Source organism: Drosophila yakuba, chromosome 3L (genome assembly GCF_016746365.2).
Source record: "Drosophila yakuba strain Tai18E2 chromosome 3L, Prin_Dyak_Tai18E2_2.1, whole genome shotgun sequence".
Lineage (NCBI taxonomy): Eukaryota > Metazoa > Arthropoda > Insecta > Diptera > Drosophilidae > Drosophila > Drosophila yakuba.
This window is the reverse complement of record NC_052529.2, coordinates 8,250,126-8,269,399: the sequence shown is the minus strand read 5'-3', so window position 1 is coordinate 8,269,399 and position 19,274 is coordinate 8,250,126. Positions and strand designations below refer to the sequence as shown.

The window sequence follows — 19,274 nt, the reverse complement described above, 5'->3', positions numbered from 1 at the left end:
CGGACTTGGACTGGGTAATTGAAAAAGTTGTTAGCCACATCAATTCCAAAACGGCCGTAAACTTGTTAATGCAACCCAGACGGGCAGAAAACGCATTAAAAAACACCAATAAGCTTTAGGCCCGATAGAATCTCGACCATCATTTCGCAATTCAAAAAGGGATTCGATGTTCTGCTCTCAAACAGAAATCGTATTAGCCAATAAGGAAGTACAAAACGGGTAGCAGAAATATTTGTTTCTCTGATTGTTTTTCCTTTTTTTTTTTTGGGGGGAGAAATTCTGGGAAATATTCTAAGTTGCGACCACGAAATGTAATTCCTTGGAAGCAGTTGGAAAACTCAACGAACTAAGGACAACTGCAGCGACAAAGCAACACAACACGGCGCAACAAATCGAAATAAACTTTATGCACGTAAAATTTTAATGAGCACAGCACGAAGTCAATTTCAATGCTAATCCGGCGGCCAAAAGCCAGACGATGGACAAATGGACAAACGGACATTTGACCAGGAGTTTGGGGGACCACCGAGTTGATGTTGCTGCATTCGCTGCTGCTGTTGCCTTTGTTGCACATGTGCCCCAAAGCCACAAATCACGAAGGTGGCGCGATCTGACATCCTACTCACAACGGAGGCCCTCGGGCAAGGTGTCGCTAACACTATGTAACCAACGAGGGGATTATCATAGCTCCTGCACGGAACAAGGGAGCTATAAAAGAAAAAAACAGCCATAAACTTTGAGTATTTCCGCAGCGGCATGTGTATCCATATGGGGCATATTGGCAAGAAGTGGACGGAATTTTGCAGCTTTTTAGGTGCAGTCAGCTATTTTTAATACCCCTATTAAGTAGTAAAAGGGAAAACCATCATTGACCTGTAGCTAAGAATCTTAGCAGACTTTCTAATTAAGTTTAAAATGTTTAGCAATGAAGTACGATATCTGATTGGTAAGTGTTTAGAGCCCTGTTGACTAGTGTAAACAAAGAGTTACGCTTGAACTTGACAAATGCCCAAATAACGTGATGCCGAAACAAATCCTAGAGGTGAACCTGAACCGGGAGGTAATTTATTATTGAACCATTTATTAGAGCGTGTCGTTGTCGTGGTCGTGGCTCTTTGACTCTTTGGCTGCTTGGCTGTTTTTGGCCGTTGCTGTTGGAGCACTTTGTGGCCAACTGGGCACAATTGTCGCTAGGGCTTGTCAGTCATTCATGGGACGATTTGACGGCTTCGTTTGTTCGCTGAACAATTTATAGGTAACTATTTGCTTTGCCCGGAGCGTTTCTGGCATTTGAAGCAGCCGATTCCCACCGACTACGTTCACGTCTGGCCAGAGGATTGGGAATGGGGAGGTGGGAATCGGGGTTGGGAATGGGTCTGAAATGGGGATCGGGCACTGGATGGATGGATGGATGGATGGCTGGGACGCCTTTGTCTTGGTCTACCTGTTGGCATTGCAGGAAGCGTTCACCTCCACGCACACACACTGAGCAATAGAGACATGCTCATAATGAGGATAATCACGATGGCGATGATGACACAAAGACAAAGCTGAAGGCAAACAAATAAGCAAACGGCAGACAGAAGACAGCGATACACAAAAAAAAACATATAAAGGAACAAAAGTATCCATATATGCATGAGTGTTTCTGTGAGCGCCGCGGATTCGGATTCGGTGTCTGCCACTTGACGTGCCTGCCCCATACTGCTCCTCCTCCTCCATTCCCCACCCCTATATATGGCTCCCAGCCCAATCGCAATCCCAATCCCAATCCCAATCCCAAGCAAAACCAAGCCAAGCCAAGCCAAGCCAAACCGCGACTCATCGCTGGCCTGCGGCTTTTGTGCTGGGTTAATTACTAAGCGAGTCACACGCGCTTGAATTATTCAAGGCTATCTTCTGGATGCATTCGTATCTATTGCCAGCTGCGCTCGGATACAAAAGTCTGGAGATGCGCAGATGTTTCTTTTAATATAATATATGTAATAAATATATATATACAAAAATGGTAGTAAATAAAAATTCTAAGTAATCTGTTGTGTCTAACGAATTGATTATGAATATTCAAAGTAATTTACTTGATTTACTCCATAATATCAGCCTTTAAAGTAGTATTTAGTGCTTGCTAGTTAAATAGGGTTTAATTATATATTTTTTTCTGTGTGAAGTAAATGCACCGAACTTTATCTCCAAAGACCTGTGGATCGCAGAGTGCACACGCGTCTTGTAACTCAATCTGCTGCATTGCAGCAATTCAGAGGGACGAGGCATCTGGGTTTGTTTTCTTCGGGGCGACAGCATTTATGACTAAGTATTTTATAATGAAGTGGCAAATGTGTAGCTACGAAGTTGTCCGGCTGAATAATTGTTAACATTACACTGCAGATAGTTTGAATTTTTTACAGGCAGTACATGTATTGCCAGACATACCGAGAAATTTATACAAAAAGTGGTTTTTGTAGTGAAAACATATCTCCAGCCACCCAGAGGGTAATTTAGTTAAAAGTGGCATAAAATAGTAGAAGTAATTATTTTTTTGTGAAAAAGAAGCTTACTGATCCTTTGATTGTTTATTTGTTCTGGCTAATTTTATAAAACGCTCAGGATACCCGTAATAAAGATATCTATATAATGAGACTTGCCCGAGAATTGGTTCTTCAAGTCCCGGGGAACTGAGCTCATTGACCCGTCAAACGTTATCTTAACGTCATGCCACATATTTCTGTCAAAGTAATGTGCACATTTTGCAGCATAATATACCCATAGCGGCTATTTTATTTCGAATGTTTGCTCATTGGCGAGTCCAGTCACATATCATCCATATCCTGAACAGCGACTTCCTCGGCGATCGTGTGCCTATATATATATTTATATATGTATATAGAGAGTCGGTTCCAACAACACGTGTTCGAATGGCGAATCTACACATACATATGTGTGTCTTCACACAGCAAAATCCGCAGAGACAAACAGACGGAGTGAGTGAATTTTACAAGTTATTTTATGCAAGCCATAAATATGCACTTTACACTTTGCACATTTTCCCCTCCGTCTAACTCTGCGTTTGTCTTTCACTGGGCGGGCAAAAACAAACCGCATATGTGCCTTGGTCAGATGCTCTTAGTTAGACCAACACAAATACTAGATATATCCAGGCATTCAGACACTTAGACACCCAGACACATGGCAGACGCCATGGTCCTCGGACTACGGACTACGGACAACGGACCATGGACTACTACGGAGTATGGACTCCAAACGTTGGGCCCATGAGTGGCGGCCCCCAGAGCCTGCATACAAATTATGTACAAACATGTTTTCAGAAATGTTCAATTCATTATCGCTAACAAATGCCGATCATGTTGTGTTCAACACAGTTCAAAGCACTTTTCTGCAAATTATTGCACAGATCTGGTCGCTGGATTGATGGACCGTTTCAAATGCAACTCGGAAGCACAGACACTCACTTCATAGGCACTTTTTTCCTCTTTTTCCACAGACTTTTCACTCTTGGCGCTGCACTCCTAATCGTAATTGCTGTTTGGCTAAGTGATATGCCGTGTTCGGAGATTCTCAATTACACGGCAAGAAATGTTCTGTATCAATGGAGATCTGGAAGCTGGCATAAATCCATATATATGTACATACTTTGCAATAAAACAAAGCCATTAAACTAACACAGATAAATCAGACTTAAGAGAAAAGAAATTAGTTTCTGTTTTAATGAGACTACTAGCTCTTTACTTATTAACACCTTTTTTAAAACATATTTTCTATGCACAAACTTTTGGTGTTTAAAAATGTAAGAATGCCACCCTTTCTGTACTTTTTGTTCTCTGCAGATTTCGAGTTTGCGCTGGAATCTGTTTAGCAGACTGTACGGCTTTACCCCAACGCTCCCTTTGCTCGAGAACACTTAATACACAATTTCCGCTTTCGGATCGGTAAAGGGGGAAAATCAGAATAAAACCAAGCCAAAGCAATCCAAACAAAACCCTATCAAGTACTTGCTCTTCGGCTGGGCCACTCTTTAGATGAGAACGCTGCTGCGTCTGCGCACAAAGGCGATTTAAATTACAGAACGTGCCCGGCTGCAGAGGGTAAATAAAATATACAAAATACATAAAATGCAAGCTCGACGCGAACTACCATTGAGTTTTGAGGCGGTACACAGAACGCAGCAAACACAAATTAAATAGCAATTAACATGCAGAGGCAGCTGCAAGTTAGCAGTTGCAACTGCGAATCGAGTTGCCACAGGTCAACCAGATGCCCGCCAGTTTACGACTCCAAATCAGCGGCAAATGTGCGCTGTGGCTGATTGATTCAAATAAGTTTATGTGGTTGGACCTAAGTGGGTCACGCCGAGCACTTTACAGCAGCTTTTTTTTTTTTTTGGTTTTTGTAGTACTTTTTAGCTGCCTCCCACGGACTGAGCACCACATGCTCCACAGTGCGTATGCGTTACGAAAATGATTATAAATTACATTGCAAATGGAGCTAGCTGGGGAACTGATTAGTGGACCCAGAACCTCTGACAATTCGATTTAGAAGGGGCATAGCACGTAGTGCACAGCCCACACTTGCCACTACTTTGTCATTGAAAATGGTTAACAAATAATACAAAGACCTCTCTCTGCGATTCTAACAAGTCGAAAAAGCGTAGGCTGACCCGAAGGACGCTTCCGTGGTTTGTCTTGTATCTTTCATGACTTTTGCCTCTGACCGTGTGTAATAAGTATGCAAATTGCCAATGCGAATGTGAGTGCGAGTGGAAAACAATTGATTTTTAATGAACACTGAGGTCAGGGTTGGATTCAAACACTACACTACACTACACTATACTTTACATACAACTGAACAACGAAAAACACTCGACAATTATTGGCCATAAATGATAATGAACTTCAGACATCGGGCCGCTTAGCTAATAAAATGTGAAACCAGAAATTACCTCAAAACTATTCGGCGCGGAAATCCTCTGATTTACGCTGATGTGACGGCTATAAAGCGTTAACTTCTAGGCTGATAGCAGATATATGTGGCACTTAGGAGAGAAGTATATATTTCTATATATATGTATATATTCGAAGCTGATTCGCACTTTTACGATTATTTCTTGCAGATTGTAAAAAGATCACACATTAAGGCACTTTTATAACGTATTTGCAGGCACTATTCGGGCATCACTCTGTCGCGATTTCGATTTATTTGCATGTTAATTCAACGATACTTTGCACATTTCTTTCGGCACACTCTGTAAGCTCCCAAAAGGTGAAAAAATGCGAGACTCTTTAACTACGAATTTACGTATTTAGTTGGCAGTGGCACGTTGCACTTGGTCACTTCTGTTTACTACTCTATGCATTCGTCTTCGAGTCGCTTTTCTTTTTCTGGGCTTCTCAGTCGCTTTCTGCCGCTCACAAGACTGCGCGTCGCGAGTTCAAATGTTCAACTGACTCCAGAAAATCCGAAGCACAGACCCGTTAACAGTGCTTCGGCGTGCCACCAGCCACTGTTAGCGCGCTGCTAGTTTAGACCATTTTTAACAGCTGCTGTTAGGCGCCAGGGCTGCACAAGCAGCAGCTGTAATGTTACACCCGGTGGCGAAATTTGAACATTAATGTAATTCAAAATTTGATAAGTTCTTAGGAAAATTTAAATTTTAAGAAACATTCGTGCTTAAAACTATATTTTAAATTTGATCTTGAAGTTAATATTTGCATTTAAGTGACTCATGTCTTACATTTAACAAATAGTCTTCAAGTTTTTTACTGGTGTATTTATCAGTAAATACTTTATTTGTAAACCGCAAGATACTCCTCGTTCCACAAGAGGACACAAAACATTCCATTGCAAAAAGGGAATCTCAGTTGACTTTGCTTTGTTGATAAGGGTAAACCTCTGGCGAGCGTAGGTGATATAATCTTGAAAGATTAATTACTCGGACAAAGAATGTGAGTGCCATGAAGTTCAATAATATGTTGCTGGATTTGATTATCAATGTTATTAATTACAAGTGAAAAGGTGCAAGTATTCGTAACTTCATTTGCATAGATGGTATTACATTAAATTAAATGAGTAAAATTATTTGGTTTTTATTTTCATGCAATGTACTGTAGAGTCTAGGTAGTACTTGAGCATTTAGTGGAAGTTAGATTAGCAATACCCTTAAGCGGAATTCTAAGCCACGAACAACTTCGCCCTGGTAATTTTCGCAACTATTTGCTCCAGAGAACACTTATCGCCTGATGATCGACCAATCTCCCGATGATTTTCCAATTTTCACAACAATTTCTCAGCGCAATTGTTACCCAAGCATTTCTTTTTGGCGGATGAAACCAAAGCAAACTATTTAGCTGCGATTAAAGAACTACGTTCGTGGAGAGCCAAACAAATTGCTGCTAATTTCGCCTGCTGCGAGTAACTGGCTTGTAAATGATATATCTTTTGGCTGGATTTCTGGTGTTCTCTATAGGACTCTTACCTCGCCAATTTGATGGGCCGTGCGGAGAGTCGCGGCAATTTGCGCAAATTTGCATAGGAATCGCTGCTCGAAGCGGGCCAAACTGCCGTCGAATCCGCACACGAGTCGCTCACGTGCCTGCTGGATTAAAATGGCACGCGTGCGTGCCCAGTAGACGGGATAAATGTGCGACAGATGGCTGTCAATCAGCCGGGCCAGCGTGGCGTCCACGTCGGCGGGAAGTCGAAGTCGCTGTGATGCAGGGACTTCTTCGGGGTTACACTGCGAAGGTGATGTTGAGGAAGGTTCCGTCAGCTGAGGAAAACAGAGAATTGAGATTCCTTAACTTCATGAAAAATAAATAATTGCCATTAAGTATACAGCAATTAATAACACTACAACGTTATGCAGTATTATTCCTTTTTTTTAAATGTATAAATCAGTTTCATTTTCCCTCAGTGTAGATACGTACCTCCGTCTCCAGTGGGACCTCCTCCGCCTCCTTTGGCGGCTCCAGCTCGTCGACCGCCTGCTGCTGCTCCTCGGCAATGCTGGCACTCAAGCTGCACTCGATGGGCAGGGCGTCCGTATAGGACCCGTTACTGCCCTCCGCCAGGTCGTCCTCCTCCAAGAGCTCCTCCTCCTGCTCCGCCAGTGCCTTCGCGGGCTCCCTCTCCCCGATTGTCGTGGGTGCTGCTGGCTCATTCCTGACCAGTGTGATGGTGGTCGTGGTGGTGGAACTGCTCGTTGGCATCTTGGCCTGACCCGTTAGCCGCTGTTTGCACTTCTTGAGGTACTTTTGAACCCGCGACTTGCTGCGGTTCAAGGTGGCTGCTGTGCCGGAGGTGGAGGCGGAGGAGGAGGTTGTAACCGGGTATCGACAGCACACATAATTAGCATTCGCGGACAGTTGGTCCACCTCTGGAGGTTCCAGCTCCATCTCCTCCTCCTGCTCCTCTGGATCCTCCGTCTCCTGATCCTCATCATCGCGAGCTATGGGCGCTGCTCTGGCCTCTTTCATGTCCCTGTCAGTGGACTCTAGGCTCGGAATCTGGCCTCCTGGAACTCCCGCAGCCGGAACATCGATTTGCGTGTCACTCGGCACCAAGATCTCGGCTAATTCCGCTCCTGCTCCCGAACCAGTAACAGCTGCTTCTGCTCGCCCTGCCTCGATGTTCGTGTCAGCCTGTAAATGCAGAGGGGAAAAAAGCTAAGAAAAAGACCTCAGACACGTGTGGAGTTCAGAGTGCGCTTGTGTATCCGCCAGATACACAATTGCCGCATTTCAAATGGGCCAAAGTTCTTTGCACAGGCAATGGGGCAATGCAAAGAGCCGCATTAAACACAATTGCTTCGGTTACCACTGGCAACACGGGGGCATACAGTGGGGCAAAATATGGTGGTAATTTAAAACTAAATATTTTGTTTAAATTGAGTCTAAGAAAAGAGTTATTGATTTAATACGCAGGATGTCCTTTAAGTAACTAAATATGGAATACAGGCTTATATGTTGTGCCAAGATATAGAAATGCAACTGAGGACTTTAAAATTCGATCCACTTTCCCACAGCAAACAGTGCTTAGAGGGCTGAGGGTGAAGGGGCTCGGGTTGCCTTGTTGCATGTTAAAAGTTAAACAGAAATCAATTGGGGACAGCATTGATCCGAGAGACAAGGCTGGGAATAGGGAGTGCGGGGGGACGCATTGCATGACAATCAAATGAAACGTCAAACGTTCGTTGCCAGTTGGTTGTTAGTGGGTATGTTGTTGCTTTTGCCGCTGCCTCAGTTGTCGTTGTCATAGGTCAAGTGTAGCACAGTAGAATTCACTTTCTTTCAGATACGAGCACACACAAATTTGCAGTGAAAGTGGATGTGGTGGCTGTTCAGTGTTTCGAGGATGTGGATGGTGTGGGGATGCGGCCTAAGCAAATGGCCAAACTTTGACCATAACACACATAACAAAAAACCTTGGCATGTTAAACTTTTTCGGTTGGCGAACCAAAATACTTTTGGTCTCGGCCACAACAATGTGTCATTGTGCGGTGCCGGCGCTTTTCCATTTATTTTCCCATTATCCACTCACTCGCCTTTCCACGCCCAAACGAACTTAGCTACTAACTTGGCCAAGGAATGTGGCTAGCTCTGCAAGTCCTGCCTGCTAGCAGCTTTTGGTCCTTCGTGCCGGGCTTCCAAACGCCGGCGTTGGCCGCCAGATGTCGCCCTCGGCGCCTGCGCATGCTCAATGAGTGCTTTGCATAGCCAAACTCGAACTTAAAACCCCAAAACCCCCTAAACCCGCTGACTACACTCATTTATTGGCAGTACGAAGCCCGCAGAGACAGAGATTTCTGTTGTCGAAGCTTATAAATTTCCACAATTTGTTCAGGCCGGGCTTTTTGAAGTGCGGCCAAAGCGACGCCAATAAATACCAATAAATATATCATCAATATTTTCTTTTTGGGCCACACACTGAGAAAAAACCAAAGCTTGGACATAACACAAATGTTTAAAAAGTTAACTACTCTTTTAATTCTTGTGTTTAAGGTTTACAACCCTCACAAAAGGTGATCTTATAGAATTATCATTGCAAAAATGTATCTAATACCCCAGAAATCATGTCATTTTCTTGCAGTGCATGATTCTGGTGCTGCATTCCGGCAATTGGCCACCGCTTGAAGATCAGTGCCCAGTGGCCATGGCAGTGGCACGCACGATCTGGAGAAAAAAAAGGCAGAATCAGAGGCAAATGCAATTTGCTGTCATGCCAACTCTTGACCAAGTGCCGACCACTGCTCATCAATTAATTGCCCCGGCTGGTCTGGTTTGGTTGGCTTTTGGCTCTGCTTTTGGATTCGTTTTTTGGAATGGGTTCGGCCCGCCCGGGGGCGTTTTGTCGGTGGGTATCGGTGGGTATTGTCGGCGGCGGTGGTGCGTGAGTCTTGGGCAGTGGGTCGGTCGGTGGTTGAGCTGAGCTGCTAGCCCGCTGTTCAAATTATGGCCGCGCGTCAAAAGGAAATCGAAAATGTTGCACTAGTTGGCTGGACAAGCCATTAAAGGAAGGTCGCCTCGCTGCACACCGACAGCACAACAACCTTGGGGCTATGCCATGTATCTAAAATATATGCCGATCCCCATCCCCATCCAAACCGATTCAGCACTCTCTCACGCATCTACGGTTTCACCTAACGCCGTCGTGACCCAAATCGGAATCGGTCATCCACCATTCCAACGTCTAAGATCCACTCCCCTTTGATTTAGTGGATTCGGACAAGATTGGAAATTAATTTTTATGCATCTCTTGTCACATTTGTGTTAATCAAAACATTATGACTGCGTTTTCGTTTATTAATTGGACAACCTACTCCGGCAACCCAAACACCTGCAAAGGAGCTGGAGTTGGAGCCTAAAAGCGAAAAAGCTGGAAATGTCATTGCCATTGCCATTTGGACGCACTGCCTCTGCCCACAAAGCAAATTAAATTTATTGCGTGTGATTTTGATAGCGCAGAGATATACAGAAATATTGCGTCAGTAACTAATTTGTTAGACGATCGTTTTTTCTCGTTGGCGATTGTAACGGGTCGAAAAACTTTGACTACGACTTTTACTGATATATAGTAATAAGAATTATAAATCGCGTGTTTATTCCATAACATGAATTATAATTGCAACTAGTTTTGTTAATTGATCCTTTACAATCTTAAGTTCGTCTAGTAACAATTGCATATTAATGGGATAAAAGGTTGGAGATTTAAAGTGGTATACCATAAAAACTAATATAAAAAGCCATGTTTTAGCAGCATATAAACATGTAAAATGAAAAATGTTTATGTGGGAATTTGTAAAAGTAGTGTAGGTGGTGCAAATTGCATTTTTTTTTTTTTTTGTAGAGAAAGACAGAGTGTGTGCGTGTGTTTCTGTGTGGAAATGCGTGGGCTCAAACTGCCACTGCATCCAAATTAAAGTGACAGCCCCAAGAAATTGAAAATGACTGTGAATGCGTGTCGTTAATGGGCTGTCCTAACCCCAGACTAAGGTTAAAGAAAGAGAAACTGAAAGCTGGACAGGAAAACAGGTAAACAGTCAAATGGCGGGGGTGGCCAATAAGAAAATTAATATACAACATAAAAGTAATAATTTTACTTGATGGGTAGTGCTTTTATTAGATATTCATCATGTGAAATCAATATTAAGTGAAAATTTTGGCAACGTAATAGATATAATAAAATAGATTAAATAATAAATCAAACATTCCTGCTTAGTAAAATGTTAAAACATATTCTTTAAATGTTCGATACCTTCATAAAATGCGCCATAGTATCTTAAGCAAACTCGACTGTCATGGCTTTGAAATTGTTATTAAACAATGCCGCATTTAAAGGTCATCCCTCATCATCAGTTAAGCCATTGCACTTCCTTCCACTTTTGGGTCAGATCGACTTATTCGATTACAAAAACCCATTTCCTATATCAAATTTGCATCTCGTGCGTTGAATAACAGCTGAATGCCAATTGTCGGCGGTTTATGAAAGGTTCAATGTGTCGGCCTTTTCCGCGCTGAGATCGCAAATGCGTTGCAGATTTTGGTTTTGAGTTTTCAGTTTTCAGTTTTGAGTTGCATTTCGCCGTCGACGACGAAGACGAACTCAAAGTCGCGAGCTGAAAAATTCCCACGTCGTGCGTGAGTGCGCGGGAAAATATTAAACAGATTTTCATGTCTGAGGAAAAGCATACGAAAAATCGCTCTCAACCGCATTTAACAGCTTCGGAGATTCGATTTGAAAGGCGTTCGTCGTCGACGATATGTTTTTTTTTTTTGTTGGCAATCGCATGTCGCGGCGTTTTTGCATGATTTCTAGTTAAAATGCAAAACTCTGGCTGCGATAAATAAATATGCATGCCTCGAATGCAGCGAACAATGTGGAAAACGGCAACCGAAAACTTAAACTGCACTTTGAATTGAAACTGACGAGCAGCGGATGCACAGCCCCCATCCATCCCATTCCAACCCATCCCCAACCCCATCCTCATACCCATTCCCATTCCCATTCCATCCACCTATTTGGAATTGGCCAGCCAGCCAAAGCAGCCAAGTTAACAGCGGCAAAATCACCAAACAGGCGGCGCAATTAGCCACCACTGCCTGCTAGTTGCAATTTTTATTTGCTCTCTTGGTTTATTGGCCATTGAATGCAATGCTCCGCGTCCACCTGTCCGTTTGTCCATCTGTCCGGCCAACAAATGAGCCACTGATAAATATTATTAGCGCACGGCCAGTCCCAGTCGCAGTGGCAGTTGCAGTTGCACCACCGAAACCACCGAAAACCAAGTGCAAGATCAGGTCCCGCACCTAGAGTACACTGAAAAAGTCTTCCAGATGAAGTCAAAGCCCATATTATAATCCAAGTTCTCAATACACAATTGTGCCTTAAGTGTTTTATAATATTTTATTAATTTATTTCACATTTTTTGTTGCAGTGCATAGTTCGGTGCAGCGACTGCCACATTTGCGGCATAATCGCAATTTATTTAAATGCGATCCGGGGGCAGCAGAGGATGGGACTATTGGCTACCTCTTGAATTGTAGTCCCACCACAAGCGCTGCCACTCTGCAATTAATATCGACATTTTAACACTTTACGTTGAATTATTACATCTCTTACTTTTACCCAATTGTTATTATCTGTGGGCCAGACAGTCGCAGTTCGTTTATCTAGTTTGGTGGTCCCTATTTGTGTGCAACAGCTTTTTTGCCTTGTCGAGTCTTATTTTGGCTGCTGCTTTTCCAAGCCGCCAAATCACTGCTATTTCCTTTGCATTTTCGCATTGACTTTTCCTATCCCCCCACTATCGTATTTCGTTAATGGGCGGGAAATGCAACTGTCGTCGCACTCGAATGTCAAGGAAAACGCCGGCGTACATTAGTAGAGTGCCCTGGCTGCTGATTGAATAACGCCAATCGAGGTGTGATCGGATTAGTTCAGTGTCGGAAATTGCCAATCTAAAGTGTAGCAAAAATAGTCGTAAACTTGTTCCTTAAACTCTTCGAGAAATGCAGTTAATTCGGTGCTAAAAGGTGATTTATGCTGGAGTATGTAGGTTAAGTATGCTAAGGTTGTACATCTCTTGGAATCTATGAATGCTTTTTGTGCATTTCTTTTGAAAATGTAAAGATGCAGCAGTTGGTGAATTTATAACCAAATAGTTTAAACTAAATATATCCCACGAGCTGCAAAATTCCTGAGTTCCACCAAAAAGAAACCTGTTGCTTGCAAAAAGTTCCCAAAACTTCATAAAATGCTAAAAACTTTCGCCAACTTCCCTTAACGAACTGGCCGCCGTTTAATCACAAATCAACTTTCACGCCCCCAAAAAGCGCAAAACACTCGAGAAATATGAACTCTCGTCTTGAGCGCTCACTTAAAGCTAGCCACATTAATCTACAATTACTTTGTATGCCCCGATGGCCGATGGCAAATGGCCAATGGTCGAGAGCCGAGAAAAATGACTCAATTTAAATCAATAAAGGGCAGGAAAGCGGACTAAGGCTCTTTCGCAAAGGTACGTGGTGACCCCGAATGCTGCAGTGATGCAGTCATTCAGGGATAGAGGGTGACCCACCGTCTCAATGGCCGCATACGAATGCCAGATCAACTTTGAGCTGAGGGGCCGAGGATTGTGTTGCAGGCGGGCATATTGCTTCATGAATATTTTCCAGATTACATAAGCCATCGTCGAAGCGTCTCCGGTCATAAAGATCGATATCCACATGCAAATTATATGCGTGCCAGGAAACTGCCGCCACATCCACGTCCACGTCCACGTCCACATCCACCTCCAATCCAGATTCGAATTCGGATTCGGATTCGGGTTTAGGTTCAGGTACGGACTTGATGCGTAGTTTGTTGGGTTGCGTTTATTGTTTTCATAAATAAAGCGCAGGCACACCGAAATTTGTCGGCTCGCATTATTATTATTATTATTATTGCTTATTATTATTGTTGCAATGGCGATATTCACTTGGCCAGACAGATTCACTTCATTTTTCACAGCACACAATTGCACACAAACACAAACAACAAACCGATCCGAAGCAAACCGAAGCGAACTGAACGGCTTAAACCAACAAAGGCGAAATGCAAAAAGGCAAAAGGCTGGGCGCATACAAAAGGAAGGCAGTGTGGCAGATACTTTTGGGCTCCCCCTTCTCGTGATCTTGTGTATTATTTTAATATTTATTTACATTTTGAGCATTTTGCATAACGCGCGGGTCACGACGGAAATCGTCGGCTGGCAATTTATCAATACATAGTTGTGTGGCCTAAAGGAAAAAGCCAAAGTTAGAGCCATGGAAAAACTACGTAAAAAAAACTGGGCAGAAAGGTTTCGCAGACGCGAAATCAAAACAAATGAAAAACGCGCCAAAAAATCAAAACGCGCACAAATTTTGCTTCACTGGGCGTACGTTTCCCATTTTTTTTGTTTGTATTTTTGTATTTTGCTGAATCGGTCGAAAAGATCAATATAGGAAAAACGTCAAGAGCCATGAAGTCCGTCTGTCCGGGAAACGAGTTCAAAGCGTTTGCGGCGGCCGCTTTGCGCCAACTAAATTGAAATGAGCGGAGCGCGAAATGGAAAAGCCCAGTCGGAATCGAGGGTGTAACTCACAGATACTCACCCAAACACCCATACCCATTTTCCACTGCAGGCTTCAATGATTTTCCATGCGTGCGAACGCTTGTTTGCATTTTGCCTGGGCTTTTTCGCTTCATTTCAGCTTTTTTGCTGAATTCGAGCCCAGCTGACTCAACCGCTTGAATGGCCGGTAGAAAAACGCTCGCGGAACATCAATGGCAGCAAAAACAATATGCACAACACACCCACAATTATCGGTGATTTATAGTGGATGTGTACAGGGATATCTCCACTTTGACGGGCGCTTGGTCACCGATCGCATTAGAATACAATCAGGAAAGGAATACATTTACATACATTTCCAAGAACGTTGTTTTTCAATCTAATTGCTTGGGCTTTCGGCAACTCAGAAGATAAATAACCAGGTCTGCATGCAGATCAATGTCTTACTATTTCAGGGTGCAAGATTGCTGGATTATCTCAGGGAAATCATTGAAATTATACAAGAACTGCACTTCTTTTCAAGTAGTAATTTCTATGGCTTTAAATTTCGTAACTTTATGTATTGCCGAGATACCGAGTTAGCAGTTCTACTCCCAGAGTAGAAAAGAGTATCTTATAGTTCGGCATGCCAAATCGAGCATTTCGTTCAGTTCCATTTAGTCAGTACGAGTGTTCCAGGCTGGGGACTGAGGTCTGTATTATGCACAATGTTATTGTTTGCCCCGCTGAATAGCCGCCGCCCTTGTTTCATGCCCATCCCTCTGCCATAATTGTGGATACAAAACATCATATAGACATCTTCAACTCCTGCCTTGAACTTGGCAAGTTCTCGTATATACACGCATATATGTACAAAATAGAGGGCTGTCCGCATATATTTTGTTTGCTACTTTGTCGGTATTTAGCTGATGCCTTTTGACGGACATTTGTTTACGATGCCAGACGCAGGTTTACCCTAGAACGCTAACGAGCTGGGGTTCCATTGGTTCCTGGCCTCGAGAAACCCATGCGATTGCGTTAATCGGAACACGCGATGAGTGTTTACTCCGCTTTAGTTTCACGAAAAAAAATCTGGGCAGTCGCTGAAACTTCGAGTGGTGCGAATAAACATTTGCCAGCGGGATAAACAATATATGGGCTCCACCGATGGCCCATAAATATGAGTATTAAGTGCTCTTCCCGGTGGGTCTGCCATATTTTCATTTGCAATGCGAACGAGCATTAGGGTAAAGTTGCACTGCAAATTGGGTTGTGAGTAAGAGTATCAATATTTCCGCAGCCAATTAAAATCAATTAATTTCTAAGCTTTTTACAGGCATAATTGTGAGTCACTAGTTCGTGATTTGATTCCGGTTTAATGGCTAGGTATATCATATTATATGCCTTTTACAAAAAGTTCTCTAACTCACGTTAATCACATGTATTAACATATATGAGAGCTTTACAAATTACTTTATGCATACAATTCCCGCATTTAAAAAGGGCGAGTATCCCCATCTATTTTTTAAAACACCCATTTGGGTGTCTATTGGCTCATATCAGTTTGCTGCCTAAATATTAGAAAACTTTTTAATATGCCAGGGGCGTTCAACTTAACCCCTACGTGCTCTGTTTGAGATCCGCATTGTTACAAACACAAAAATTTCGAAATCGCACAAATGCCAGCTACAAATAATTGCCAAAAATCACCGGCAAAGTCAACTCAACTTTCATAAAACGGCATTCAATTTGATTTGCACAATTTGGGGGCCTCTTAGCGGCTGGCTCCTCGACTGTCGGTTGGTTTTCACATTTGTGGCATTTTGGCGTTTGTTTAAATTGATAACAGGCTGAAAGTGCCTTTCAAGCTGACAGCCATAATCGCTCAACGCCAAATGTTCGCCGGGCCGAAATAGTTTGGGGTGTTGCGGAGTGTTTTCCGACTGCCAGGGGATGGAACTAAGGATACATGTTACATATATAGTATAGAACCAAGCCTATGTCTCCGGCAGGTCGATGGACACACCCACCCGGCAGAGCCGGCGAAAAGCGGAAACGGAACAAAGCCTCAGACAGTGGACTCCTTTGCCTCAGACCACTCCAAACACTCCAAACCACGAACTCTGATGGAGAAATTATAGCGAGTCACGCGAGTGCGAAGCTTTTCTAACCCTTTTCATCAGCCGGCTGTGCCCCGATTCGCAGGAAAAGCAGAATTAGCTAAAAATTGCACCGAAAGCACCGAAAATGATTGTATTTAATTGAATTTGCAGCCTGGGCTGAATAACTTTTAATTGAATTCCAGCTAAAATCTAAGGGTTGTGCGTTGGAATGATGACCCACTTGGGATCTAGTGCAGGATGATCTAAGCAGGGTAATAAATACATAAACCTAATTGGATAGTCAGATAGTCAGCAGAGGGACAAAAACTTGTTTAGCTTAAATATGCATAATATCTTGGTCAAATACAGACTTATTTTGCAGGCCTGTATAATAGAGCACTCACTTTATGGACTCTAAAAAGTGCTAAGTACTTGGATAATGAAAAATGTTTTTATGTCATTAAGTCACTTTTTGCCATTAATTTTAATGACTACAGATGATTCTATTTATTAACCTTTTTTTGTAGATTAATGGTGTTCCTGCAATCAGCGCCCACTTTATTTTGGCTATGCAACTTAGTTTATACTACTGTTTTTACAATTGTAAACTAACTAGCTTCTTATATGCAAGTAGTAAACAGTAAAGGCTGCCCATTAAAAAATATTAAAACAGCTGTTTAGTAATGCATAAAGGGCGAAAACAACTAAAGCAGCTTTTAAATAATGCAACTCGATTTACACTACTTCATTGGTTTTATATGATGAATTGGGGAACTAAAATAGACAGAGTACCCTCAATATAGTAGGTATTATATTTTCACATTGACGTTATCTGGTCAAGTCTGGAGTAGTTAACTGCCAGTGATCTCATTTCGAAGCCCATTCAAAGTGGAGACTAAATAATAGATTAATGCCCTTAATTGTGGCTAAATTTATGGGGGTTACGTTACTGTTTTTACCTCCCCATTTCTTTCGGTGTACTCACGTGACACTCCCGCCTGGCCAGTCGGCGCTTAATCCACTTGAACGCCTCCTGACGACGGCGAACGAAGGACATGGTGGAGCGGTGCCAGAGATGTAGGACGACGACGAGGAGGCGCTGCACCCAGACTCCCAACCGCTCGCTCCAGACTTCCCTGCGCAGCTGGAACATTAAGCACTGCACTCAGTCCGATTTTCAGCGGAATCAAATAACATAACTTTCGGGGCGTTATTCCCACGAATAATACGTTTGATTTCTGGCTAAGCACTGGGCGATATTCCCTTGCTGGGCGGATTGGCCAAGACGCGGGGGCTAATAGAATTTCACTTTTGTTTTGGGGGCGGTACGTGGTACGCGGTACGGAACCGTTGTTACTTCAGTTGCGTTTGTTGTTTGACTGAGAATGCCGCCGAGTTTGTTTCTCCACCTCGGCAAACTTTGAGTGAGTGTGAGCAGTAGACTCGACTTGAGACTCAAGACTTGAGACAGAGAGAGCCCTGCACTTGCGATTGTCACCGCTGATACTTATACGTTTTTTTTCCGTTTTTTCTTATGTTTTTTTTTTTTTTTTTGTATTTTTGTGGCTTTCCGCGTTTTGTTTATACAATTTTCTGGTGCGGCCCGTGTGCGTGTGGCTTACTGGGGAACCCAGAAAAATCGTACTACTCGTACATAAATAATGCAATAAGTTAGGGCCCCGCCGAATCGAGACAAAAACAGAAGGCGGAAAAATTGAAAAAAAATTGAAACTGTTTTTGCATTCGCTGCACACTCACACACACACACATCAAACATCACACCTCTGCTGCTGTACGAATACTCGAGTACTCGAATACTCGGCTTTTAACCGAGCTTTGCACTCAATTTGATTGCCGGCAGAAGCGGCTGCGAAATCCACGGTAGTCACATGCGACACATGTGAAACACGCAGGGGAGGCCCATTTTACGGTGAAGGCGAAGGTGTTGCTGTTGTAATCCGCGGCCTAGGCACAGTGGGTGGAAAACCATTGAAATGGGATGAAAAAAATTTGTCTCTGGTTCAACTAAAATATGTACTATAATGTATCAAAAGAATGAAAGTAAAAATGAAATGATATTTTAGGAATTGTCTTTTAAATTTTTACACTATATAAAAATAGATATAAAAAGTATAAAATATAAAAATCTAATGCAAGGGCAAGTAAGTACACGAAAAAATATACCATTTGCAGTTGACATTCCTTCAAAGGGTAAAAAAAAAGGTCGATAGCAAAATTATAGAGAAAATATTTTTTTTTGAAACTGAGGAAAATTAAGAGCACTAATTAAATCAATGCCAGTCGCACTTAACGCCCAGAGAAGCTCAGTTGGATATTAAACTGTATAACTGTTTCTTACAATTTGAATTTCACTTTTTCACATATCCTGTCACCACTGTACTCGTGCTAGTTCGTGTGTGGGCGTTTCTAGGCGATTCCCTTGTACAAGCCCAAGCCCAGTCTTCGAAGTGCAAGCGCCGCTAGGCGACGAAGGCAAACAAGTGTTTTGGGTGTCTGCTATAAAATGCGAGGAGGACAAAAGCCCATGGAGCGTCCATCGGAAAGCTTTTGGAGCGTAGATTAATGTTACTGGCGGTCGGCTGGCCGTGTTGCTATTTTGTTATTTACCCGCTCGTTGCTAGTACGGTTATTTATTTATTTATGCTAATGTTGCTGGCAGAGCCGCTGACGGTGCATTTGCATTGTTTAGAATGAGAACAGCGAGAAAACGAGCCCAGCAACAAAAAAAAAGGGGGCACACACAATAACAACTATAACAACCATAACAACAACAACAAGTGCAACAGCAACTGCAGCTACAGCAGTAGCAACAAACACACGACAAGTGGCACTCACGCGACAAAAGCCCATATATAAAGTGTTCTCATGGTTATCTCGTTGCCTGTGCGATACTTTCGAGTGTTCCACATGCAGAGGAAACAATGATTATTATCAGTATAGTATAAAATAAATATATTTACATACATCACTAAAAATCATTTAGCTTTAATCAAAAGCAAAATAATTCATAAGAAGTTTATATAAATCTTTTCAAAATTAAGGTGTATTGAGGTGTACTCACATTTTTT

General features: G+C 42.7%; 1 protein-coding gene across 4 annotated transcripts in view; it reads right to left on the bottom strand.

The window, feature by feature from the left end:
* Window positions 1-17,979, bottom strand: part of LOC6533347 (guanine nucleotide exchange factor DBS) — a 47,645-nt gene extending 29,666 nt beyond the window's left edge. The window contains exons 1-3 of one of the 4 annotated variants that reach the window (XM_039373690.2): window positions 17,171-17,979; window positions 6,939-7,652; window positions 6,488-6,781 (exon numbers count right to left, since the gene is read on the bottom strand). In XM_039373690.2, the coding sequence (XP_039229624.1) occupies window positions 6,488-6,781; window positions 6,939-7,652; window positions 17,171-17,338 (1,176 nt within the window). In that variant the 5' untranslated portion in view covers window positions 17,339-17,979. Of the gene's footprint in view, window positions 1-6,487; window positions 6,782-6,938; window positions 7,653-13,087; window positions 13,576-17,170 lie in introns of those variants that run through there. The other 3 variants (XM_002094037.4, XM_015194440.3, XM_039373691.2) reach the window with 3 other exon arrangements.
* Window positions 17,980-19,274: the final 1,295 nt, after the last annotated feature.